The sequence below is a fragment of the Piliocolobus tephrosceles genome, chromosome 6, assembly GCF_002776525.5.
Source record: "Piliocolobus tephrosceles isolate RC106 chromosome 6, ASM277652v3, whole genome shotgun sequence".
Lineage (NCBI taxonomy): Eukaryota > Metazoa > Chordata > Mammalia > Primates > Cercopithecidae > Piliocolobus > Piliocolobus tephrosceles.
This window is the reverse complement of record NC_045439.1, coordinates 18,484,884-18,496,441: the sequence shown is the minus strand read 5'-3', so window position 1 is coordinate 18,496,441 and position 11,558 is coordinate 18,484,884. Positions and strand designations below refer to the sequence as shown.

General features: G+C 36.7%; 1 protein-coding gene across 1 annotated transcript; it reads left to right on the top strand.

The window, feature by feature from the left end:
• Positions 1 to 457: 457 nt before the first annotated feature.
• On the top strand, positions 458 to 8,468 carry GPR65 (G protein-coupled receptor 65). Its single transcript, XM_023205389.1, has 2 exons — positions 458 to 548; positions 6,675 to 8,468. Exon 2 carries the CDS (start codon positions 7,148 to 7,150, stop codon positions 8,159 to 8,161), a length of 1,014 nt encoding a protein of 337 aa, XP_023061157.1. The 5' UTR covers positions 458 to 548; positions 6,675 to 7,147; the 3' UTR covers positions 8,162 to 8,468.
• The last annotated feature ends 3,090 nt before the right edge of the window (positions 8,469 to 11,558 follow it).

Here is an 11,558-nt window from a genome sequence, read left to right as displayed (position 1 = left end):
TCTCACACATCCAGATGGCTCATTCTATTTTATCTGTACCCCTCTTGAAGTACTTCTTCATTTTGCCATTGCATTACAATCATTATTAAACATGTCTTTCTCCTTTACTAGGTAAAAAAAAACTCCTTTTGGTTGATAGCCAGTTCGTATACATCTCCCCGCACACTGCTGGCCTGATGAGTGAATGAATGATTGAATTAATGAATGAAGAAATAAATAAAATATTTAACATATATTCCATTAAGTAAGGGGCATATAATATCTGTACACACTTGTAATTAAGATGCAATGAGACAAGTGAGTTATAAAAATTACAGTACAGTAAACAATAAATAGAAACATCTTTAAAAGTATTTAAGAGAGTTTTTGCTTCAAACTTGGATAATGCACGTCCTTCTCATTGAGATGCTACTTCCTCATTGGTTTGTGGTGAAATATGAGTGCAATTTCCTGTCCCCTCAGCAGTGTTGGTTTGTCTTCTTGACTTGATGCAGGCACAGATTTATCAAGCTCCTCGGTCAACAAACGCATCACCCGAAGAAACATGGGTAAGTATAAGATTAAAAAATAAAATAAGATTTTAAAATAGATAACATGCTTTGGCATAATTGTCAGCGATGTTCGCAACATTCTACCTGGTTTAGGCTGTATAAATGTAGTAATGCAAATTATTATAAGAGAGAAAGAAGTGAGGAAGACACATGGTTTCCTCTACTTTGAGCAGTGGTAAAGGGCCAAACTTTAAATTTAGAACTAATTAGGTAAAACTATAGATATAGAAAAAGGGGGTTGTTCATACTTTATTTTCTTTTCAGGAAAGAGTGCTTTGGCAAACTTGATTCAGTATTTAGGAAGAAGCCTACCACCTCCTGACTTTAGAGCTATCTGGCACCAATCCCTCATCTGTACAATGGTCCAGTAAATATTTTTTATATCCATCAGAAAAAAATGTGATGTTAGGAACGATATTTCCAGTATTAATAAATGTCAAGTAATAGTTATTAGTTAATAAGTGACTACCACAGTGCCTGAAATATATAGTAGAGTCTTAATAAGTAACTATTAAACTGATAAATGAAAGCAAGCATTTTCTATAACACTGTAGGAAAATATTTTACTTTTGATCATCATCAATGATGTGTACTATTTTCAGAGCTGTTCAAGAATAGATGCACTTTAATATACTGTAGATTGTCTTTTTTTGACATCTGGTAAAAATTTAAAAATTAAAAACTCACCAAAATTTCTCAATTCTGATTCTAAAAACAATTTTCTCAAAATTTGATTAAAGGAGCCAAAATAATATCTGAAAAGATATATGAATACTGTAATAGGAATTATACACAGTTATCCATGAAAATCTCAAATCCACCCAAATTAAATGAACAACTATTATCTGCAGAGCTTGATATTATACATGAAATGTTACCATACAAATTACACTCTGAGCACCTCCAGCTTTTCTGCTATGCTCTGGCTAGGTGGCTAAGGATTATTTCTTTTGAGGAAATGTAGGGGACAGCACAAAGATTGGAGCACACTACCAATGTCATTAAAACAATATTACCAGCTAACCTATGGTGAATGCTTCCCATGTGCTAGGAACTTTGCTTCATATGTCATTTCATTTAACCCTCACAACAATCTTAGAAACTTACACATGTGAAAACGGGAACTTAGAGAGGTGAAGAAACACAAATGGGCCCAGAATGCTGTTGAGAGGCATTTGAATTGTCTCCAGAGCCCACGCTCATAACCACAAGCTGTACTGCCTCTGCGTCACTACAGAGAAGAGGGCCTCTGTCTGCTTCATCAACCCATCCTGTCTTGTGGTTAAATCAAGGCAGGAAATGCTTTTACAGCTAGAGAAATGTATTCCATTGAAAACCTTATAAACCTTTCTAAAAATCATTTTTTTCATTTAATCTATCATCCCATTTTTAAAGAAAATGATGCCTATTTATTGAGTAACACAAACAGAGAAGGAAGAGGTACACACTGCCCATTACCCGACTTTCTCGGTCCTGGTCTTAAGGGAGGATGTTTTCATGATTCAGGTGTTCTCCCCAAGACACACGAGCCTAGTGTTGGACCTGTTGTGTGTGCATCAGAGTCCCATCCGCGGGGGCTGATTCAATCCTTCCTGCATCTCAGACATTACTCTAGTGTCCTTTTCCTACTTCAATTATATCCTTTAGAAGTTTCTTTAGTGGGGATTTTGGATGTAAATGTTCTCAGTGGCAGTTTATCTGAAAATGTCCTAATTCTTCCTCTGGTCCTTGAAATTTAGTTCTGTTGAGTATATAATTATAGGATGACGTATATCTTCCTGGCAATTTGGAACTTTTAATCTTCTGCTGTCTATTACCGTGGTTGAGAAGTCCTTTGTCCGTCTAAATTCCATCCTTCACAGGTAGTCCATCTTTCCTCTCTGGCTCTTTTTTCCTTAGTCTTTGGCGAAGTGCAATTTTATTGTGATGTGTCTAAGTATAGGTTTCCATTTTTGTGTTTTTAATCCTATTTGAGATTTTCTAAGCTTCATAAATCTGTGGATTCCATGAGGGTTGAAGATATATGAGGATTCTTCATCCATCCTCAGGATTCCTTTATCAGTTCTAGAAAGCTCATCATCTTTGTGAATATTGCCTTTTCAACATTCTCTCTTTTCAGTCTTTATAGAATTCCAATTATGTATATGCTACCCTTTTCACCTTTTCTCCATATCTCTTTTATGTTTTCCCCTGTCCTTAACATGCTGATAATTTTGCGTTACTTCTTTATCTCTATCCTGCAATATACTGATTTTCTCTTCAGCTGGATCTAATCAGTTGGTTAGTCCCTGTGTTGAGTTTTAAATTTAAATTATTATATTTTTTATTTTTAGAAAGTCTTTTTCAGTCTTTCTAAAAATATGGCTTGTCATTTTTTAATAATCACTTCCTCCTTACTCATGTTTTTAAATCCCTTATTTTGTTTCTTTAAACATAGTCTCTAGTTTCTCTGATCCCTAGTGAGTTCCTTCATATGCCTTCAGGCCATCCAGAGCTCCAGCGCTCACTCACCTCCCTGATAGCAGCTCCCACCTCCTTTCTTCCATCATGAATTTTTCCCCCTTTGGAAGCTTCCCTATTTATTTAACATACTTCCCTATTTATTAAACATACTTATTTTGTGTTATATATATTAATTTTATCTCTAAAATTTTGTGGATTTGGTTTACTTTGTTGTGTCTGCTCAATCTCACACGTAGTTACTCATTTCTCTCTGTGTGTGTTTGTGTATGTGTGTGTGTGTGAATAAGGTCATATTTGTTGGAACTCCATCTGTAGGATTCTTTGAGGCCTGAGTTAGAGAGGACTTGTTCAAGGCGGGATCTGTGTCTACTTCTTCCAGGAGCCTAGAATTTATTTTTTCATATATAGTTAACCTTTATTTTTGGTGAATGTATTTTCATAATTATGTAAATTATTTATTGTTTTGTTTCTCTCAATTACATTTTATATATGAGGATAGAAATGAAATCAAATGTCTTAAGAAGGCATGTATGTTCCATCTGCAGGTGATACAGATGTTTGTTTGTCAAAATGCTCTACATGCCATCTCACACAGCCTTTCGATTCCACTCTTTAATGTTTTCATTGCAATACAATACACATGCAGCAAAATGCACATATCCTAAGTATACAACTTGATGCATTTCTACAAACTGAGCATGCTCATGGAACCGGCCACCCCTATCAAGAAATAGAACATTACCATATCTCAGAAGTCCTCCTCATGCCCTCTTCCAGCAGCACCCAGCCTTTCCCCAAAGGTAGCCACTACCGAGACTCCTAACAGCATAGATAAACTTTGCATGGTTTGTATCAGGTAATACCTACTGTTTTGTGTCATTTTTTATCACTCAGCATTATATTTGTGATTTTCAACCATGTGATTGCATGTAGCAATAATTTATTCATTGAGGTATAGATTTCAACAGTGTTACTATATCCCAATTTACTCATCTATTATACTGCTAATGGGCATTCTATTTAGGGGATATTACAAGTAGTGTTACTGTGAATATTCTAATTCTAGTACCTGTCTTTTGGTTAACATATGTATGCATTTATGTTGACCACATACCTAGAGGTGGAATTGCTGGATCATATGGTATGCATAAGTGCCAAATGGTTTTTTAATCAACAGCATATGAGTCAAGGCGTTCTATTTTCTCCCTAACACTTGATATTTTGTCTTATTTTCATTTTATTTATTCTGTTGGGTGTGTAGTGGTATATCATTTTAATTTTAGTTTGAATTCCTCTGATGACTAATGAAGTTGAACATGTAGGTTGGCCTGAAGTTTGCAGGACCAAACTAATAATGTAGACCCAGACCCAGTTTCCAAGTGAGGACCCCACAGGCCACTACTACTTAGGGTAGAATTTTTTATTGTAACTCCTCACAGAAACCAAGCAGACGCAGGGAAATTGCCATCTTTTCTCTACTGTCTGCAAACTTCTGTGGAATTTGTTATTTTGTTTGTTTTCTAGTTCACCCTTTCCCTGACAGCAGAGGTTCCTGGATCCCATGTGTTTGGGATGGTCAAGGACCCCTTCTTACCTGCATAGGCCCAAGCTTTGCCTCTACTTTCTCTGATCCCTAGCAATGGGATCCCTAGTGATTCGTATGCCTTCAGGCCATCCAGAGCTCCAACGCTCACTCACCTCCCTAATAGCAGCTCCCACCTCCTTTCTTCCATCATGAATTTTACCCCCCTTTGGAAGCTTCCCTATTTATTTAAAAGGCTGTTTTTCACATTTTATTCCTGTTTTTCAGGTTGATAAAGCGAAAAGGTTTCAGGAGTTTTAGTTCTCTGCTTAAGAGTGAAATATGATATATTCTCCCGTATGGTTTACTCTGCTAGTAGAATTCTTGTGACTTGTGATGGCAGGTCTTTTTGTGCTCAGGATTAATCAACAGTTGAGACAGAGTGATTTTGGTGCCCTGAATAGTGTTTCTACAAAGCTTTCTGTGAAGGTATTCACCAGGTAAATAATCTAAGCCACCAGTAAGCCTCAGCAGCAAAGGGATATAGACAAAATATTTCTCTACTCCAGTATGGAGAGAAGGATAGAACCTTTATTTTTATGTGAATCTATAACATCAGAGCTTTAAAAAGACACTAACCTAATAAACCATCAGATATAAAGATGGAAATTAATGATTCCAAGATTTTACCCAGAATTGAGAACATTCTGTCCTCTCATTTATAAAAGTATAAGAAAAATAAAGTGAGTTAGTCTACAGAGGAAACAAAAAGATAAACAGAAGTAGGATTGTCTAATTATATGCTAAGATTTAACAAACTGCTACATTTTAAAATTCTAAAACTTTATTGTATTTCTATTATAGTATTTCTTTGGATAATAAGGTGAGTTTTGAAAATGCCATACACCTAGATTGCATATGAAATTAGAAATTTGAAATCATATAACCATACAGTTGATCACACATGCAAAAGTATTTATCAATCACAGACAAATACCAGATTTTCTTTCTTTTTTTTCTTTTTCTTTTATTATACTTTAAGTTCTAGGTTACATGTATGTGCACAATGTGCAGGTTTGTTACATATGTATACATGTGCCATGTTGGCGTGCTGCACCCATTAACTCGTCGTTTACATTAGGTATATCTCCTAATGCTATCCCTCCCCCCACCCCCTCCCCACAATAGGACCCGGTGTGTGATGCTCCCCTTCCTGTGTCCAGGTGATCTCATTGTTCAATTTCCACCTATGAGTGAGAACATGCGGTATTTAGTTTGCTGAAAATGATGGTTTCCAGCTGCATCCATGTCCCTACAAAGGACATGAACTCATCCTTTTATGGCTGCATAGTATTCCATGGTGTATATGTGCCACATTTTCTTAATCCAGTCTGTCACTGATGGACATTTGGGTTGATTCCAAGTCTTTGCTATTGTGAATAGTGCCGCAATAAACATACGTGTGCATGTGTCTTTATAGTAGCATGACTTATTATCCTTTGGGTATATCCCTAGTAATGGGATCGTGGGGTCAAATGGTATTTCTAGTTCTAGATCCTTGAGGAATCGCCACACTGTTTTCCACAATGGTTGAACTAGTTTACAGTCCCACCAACAGTGTAAAAGTGTTCTTATTTCTCCACATCCTCTCCAGCACCTGGTGTTTCCTGATTTTTTAATGATTGCCATTGTAACTGGTGTGAGATGATATCTCATTGTGGTTTTGATTTGCATTTCTCTAATGGAGAGTGATGATGAGCATTTTTTCATGTGTCTGTTGGCTGTATGAATGTCTTCTTTTGAGAAGTGTCAATAACAGATTTTTTTATCTTTAGCTGCTAAAATGGCTTTTTAACTTGAGTTTTGTGTTATTGGGTTATGTCCATTGAGAAATATAATTCACTCTAATCTACCATGCCTCAGGTAATTCTTATTTGAAATAAGTAAAATATCTTAGCTTGACTTTATTTACTGAAGTCACTAAGAAAATTTTCCCATTTTAAACACCTTCACTGTAGCTTAATGCATTTTCAATATCTTCAATAAATGAAACAAAAAGGGATTATTTCAAAATCGTGATTGTAATGAATTTGTGTATCTTAAACATCTAAACAATTTTAATTCATCTTTCATTACAGAAAGAAAGGAATTTTAAAAGGAAATACCAATCTCTGTGAAAACAAAGCCTTGTATATTCATGGTTGCACCAATCTACTGTGAGATTTATGAAGAAAAACAAATTGCGGACAACTCTCCATGTACACTTACAAATGCCTCAGTTGATCCTTGTGGGCTGCTTGTCAGTGTTCTGTGATAATGAACACATGGACTTCTGTTTATTAAATTCAGTTGACCCCTTTAGCCAACTGCCAGGAGCCTGGATTTTGACTTCCAACTGCTGATATGGATTTTGACTTCCAACTGTGTAAAAATTGATCTACGTCCACCCTTTAAAAGCATTGATGAATTAATTAGAACTTTAGACAACAAAGAAAAATTGAAAAAGAATTCTCAGTAAAAAAGAATTCTATGTTCAAAACGAACTACAACGAGACAAGATTTTTCTGTTTACTTTCTAAGAAATAATATAATTGCTACCTTAAAAAAAAAAATGAACAGCACATGTATTGAAGAACAGCATGACCTGGATCACTATTTATTTCCCATTGTTTACATCTTTGTGATTATAGTCAGCATTCCGGCCAATATTGGATCTCTATGTGTGTCTTTCCTGCAAGCAAAGAAGGAAAGTGAACTAGGAATTTACCTCTTCAGTTTGTCACTATCAGATTTGCTCTATGCATTAACTCTCCCTTTATGGATTGATTATACTTGGAATAAAGACAACTGGACTTTCTCTCCTGCCTTGTGCAAAGGGAGTGCTTTTCTCACGTACATGAATTTTTACAGCAGCACAGCATTCCTCACCTGCATTGCCATTGATCGGTATTTGGCTGTTGTCTACCCTTTGAAATTTTTTTTCCTAAGGACAAGAAAATTTGCACTCATGGTCAGCCTGTCCATCTGGACACTGGAAACTATCTTCAATGCTGTCATGTTGTGGGAAGATGAAACAGTTGTTGAATATTGCAATGTCAAAAAATCTAATTTTACTTTATGCTATGACAGATACCCTTTAGAGAAATGGCAAATCAACCTCAACTTGTTCAGGACATGTACAGGCTATGCAATACCTTTGGTCACCATCCTGATCTGCAACCGGCAAGTCTACCAAGCTGTGCGGCACAATAAAGCCACAGAAAACAAGGAAAAGAAGAGAATCATAAAACTACTTGTCAGCATCACAGTTACTTTTGTCTTATGCTTTACTCCCTTTCATGTGATGTTGCTGATTCGCTGCATTTTAGAGCATGATGTGAACTTCAAAGACCACAGCAAGTCCGGGAAGCGAACTTACACAATGTATAGAATCACGGTTGCATTAACAAGTTTAAATTGTGTTGCTGATCCAATTCTGTACTGTTTTGTAACCGAAACAGGAAGATATGATATGTGGAATATATTAAAATTCTGCACTGGGAGGTGTAATACATCACAAAGACAAAGAAAACGCATGCTTTCTGTGTCTACAAAAGATACTATGGAATTAGAGGTCCTTGAGTAGAACCAAGGATGTTTTGAAGGGAAGGGAGGTTTAAGTTACATGTTATTATATCATCAAGATTATGTTTTGAAAAAGAAATCTAGCATATGAGGGCACTAAGGGTTCTCAGAATGATATTTTAATTCTGTTCAATAAAAATATCTTAAGAGTGCCTTGTACAGCCCCCCCCCCGAGTTTTATTAAATGACATATATTGAACAAAGTTCAATATTTTCTTAATGACTCAGAGTCATTTGCTACTGCCAATTGTTTTTGTATTTGTGCTATTATCCCTTAGAGTCAGTAAAGTATGTAGGACTGTTTCTTCCTTTGTGTCTGGATTTTATGATTTTTCTCACTCTTTCTTTGGATTCCAGGGTGTCAGCCATCAGTTCTCCTAATTTTTTGTACCGGTCTTCAACAACCCCAGCTACTGAATACTGCTTCTAATCTCCTCATTCATTAACAAATCTTTATTTTTTTAATCTTGTATAAAATAACTGCTTTATTGACACAAAATTTACATAACTTAAAATTCAACTTTGTAATGTGTACAATTTGGTGATTTTTAGTATATTCACAGAGCTGTGCAACCATCACCACACTCAGAAAATTTTCATCTCCCACCAAAGAAATCTTATGCTCTCAGGAGTCACTCCCTGTTCTCCCGTCCATGTCAGTTATTAATTTACTTTCTGTCTCTGAGGATTTTCATATTCTGAACATTTCGTATAAATAGAATTACACAGTTTGTGGCCTATTGTGACGTATTTCACTTAGTATAATGGTTTCAAGTTTTAGCCATGTATAGAATGTATCAGCACTTCATTTCTTGTTATGGCCTGATAGGATTCTGCTGCATGGTTATACTACATTTTGTTTATCTCATCACTTGGCTTCATTAACAAACATTTATTGAATCCATTCCATAAACTAGGTTTTGAGTTAAGTGCTGGAACTATGAAGGAAATGGTCTCATGAAGCCTCACGAGGTTTACATTAGTTCAAAAGTCTAGTCTCTGAGCTTGAAAGATTTCTATGTAAAGGAAAAGGAAATAGGCTCTGAGTTTTATTTTGATCTCTTTTTAATTTGTAACTGGGTATAACATAGTTGAAATTACCAGAAGTTTAATGTATAGACAAATAAATAGTTCTATTGTATCTTTCTTTTTGGACTTAGAATCTTAGAATATTTGAATATTTTGAGAGTTCTTTTTTTTTTTTTTTTGAGTCAGAGTCTCACTCTGTTGTCCAGGCTGGAGTGGAGTGGTGCGATCTCCACTCACTGCAACCTCCACCTCCCAGGTTTAAGCGATTCTCCTGCCTCAGCCTCCCAAGTAGCTGGGGTTACAGGCACCTGCCACCACACCCAGCTAATTTTTATATTTTTGGTAGAGACGGGGCTTCACTGTGTTGCACAGGCTGGTCTCGATTGAACTCCTGACCTCAAGTGATCATCCCACCTAGGCCTCCCGAAATGCTGAGATTACAGGCCTGAGCCACCATGCCTGGCCCAGAGAGTCATGATACAACATATTCTTTGGAATCCTCATTGTGGAAATTGTCTAGTTGTAAGTAGACACTCAGTAAACATTTTCCTCACCAAAATATTTTTTAAGGATTTTTATACGCTTCTCCTTTTCTTTCCTCTCCTTTTCTTGCCTGTTCTTTCCACTGCCCCCAAAATGATCAGATAGCAAATACCTTGATAACATGTGGTGCCCTCACATTAAAAAACAAAATACTGGGCTGGGCATGGTGGCTCATGTCTGTAATCCCAGCACTTTGGGAGGCTGAGGCGGGCAGATCACCTTGGGTCAGGAGTTCAAGACCAGGCTGACCAATATGATGAAACCCCATCTCTACTAAAAATTCAAAAATTAGTCAGGCCTGGCCTGGTGGCATGTGTCTGTCATCCCAGCTGCTTGGGAGGCTGAGGCAGGAAAATCGCCTGAACCCGGGAGGCGGAGGTTGCAGTGAGCCGAGATTGCACCACTGCACTCCAGCCTGTGCAACAAGAGTGAAACTCCGTCTCAAAAATATATAGAGATAATAAGAAAGATCAATATTTTTTCAATAATTAACTTCTAGACACATACTGAAAAATCAGTGAGTGCACAAACTGACTCCATTACCCATGAAAGTCTTCCATGATGGTGTGTGTACATAATAGAAAACCACCTTACTTTGAGGACATATGCACATTCTCTGTTCTTTGCATTCTTCTGATCATAACCTTTTTAGAGAATTAGTTAATATTTCCTCTGGGCACTCCGAGACACACATATGTTTAAAGACTAAATATTCATTAAAATGAAAAATAATGAAAATAGTTTGGGCTGACTGATTAATTACTGATACATTATTGGCAGCCTGTGAATTGCATACTTGTAAAAGATCCAAAACCAGTGTTGCCCACATCTGGAAACCCAGGTGCAGATTAAATGTCTTCTCCAAGATCACACAGTTGGTTGGAAACAGAGCCAGGCCTGGAACCCGCGAATGCTGACTTCCCTCCAGAGTTGTTTTCCCCTCTTTGTGATCTTTTTTGCTCATTTCTACCATTTCTTTCTTTAGGCTTGATAAAGACATATGCATGGAAAGCTGTTCAGTGTAGTCATGAGGTTTAGGTCATGATAAAGGAAAAAGGAGAGTTATTTCCTTAATTAATATGTCTGGAAATACGATATATCATGTAGATAGTAATTAAAGTGATCTGTAATAGAGAATCTATTAGGACTTTTCCTCAGCTGGTTATACGAAGAGACGTAGCAAATGCATATTTGTGGCACCCTTAATAAGAACGTTGTACTTCATGATTAACAACAAAACATGGATTTGGGATGTTGTGAGATGAGTTCCCAGATGAACCAGCTTCCCATGCCTTCTAGCAGCCTATCTTTCCTATCGGAGCCTATCATGGAAAATCCACCATGTTGACAGGATACTTATATGATTTCAGAGAAAACACTCTAAGCAGCGACCTAAAATTTTCCAAAATTTCAGCGTTCGAGAGTTATTTAATTTTTAAAGGCTTTTGAGGTTTTTTATTAAATTTTCCCAGTAAACTGAAAGTACTTCCGGAAGGGATAAGACCTTCTAGCTGTTATTACCTGGGATTTGTTGTCAGAAGACCTGGACTCTAGGACCAGAACACCCACTTACTAGCTGTTTGACCTCCAAACATTTTTGTGATTTTTCCCAACACTCAATTTTTACAAAATGCAGGGACAACAGTAATACCTGCTTTTAAGCAGCAGATGTGAAAACACTTTGTAATCTGTGGTGAGTTTGTCAAAATGTTCGTGATTATTAGTTATTCTCATCTTTATTAGGATTAATGGACAGCAACCCAAGAGATAAAAAGTCCCTGGAGCAACACTGGGGTAGGAATGTAGCAATGGGAGCTGGCAGGAGC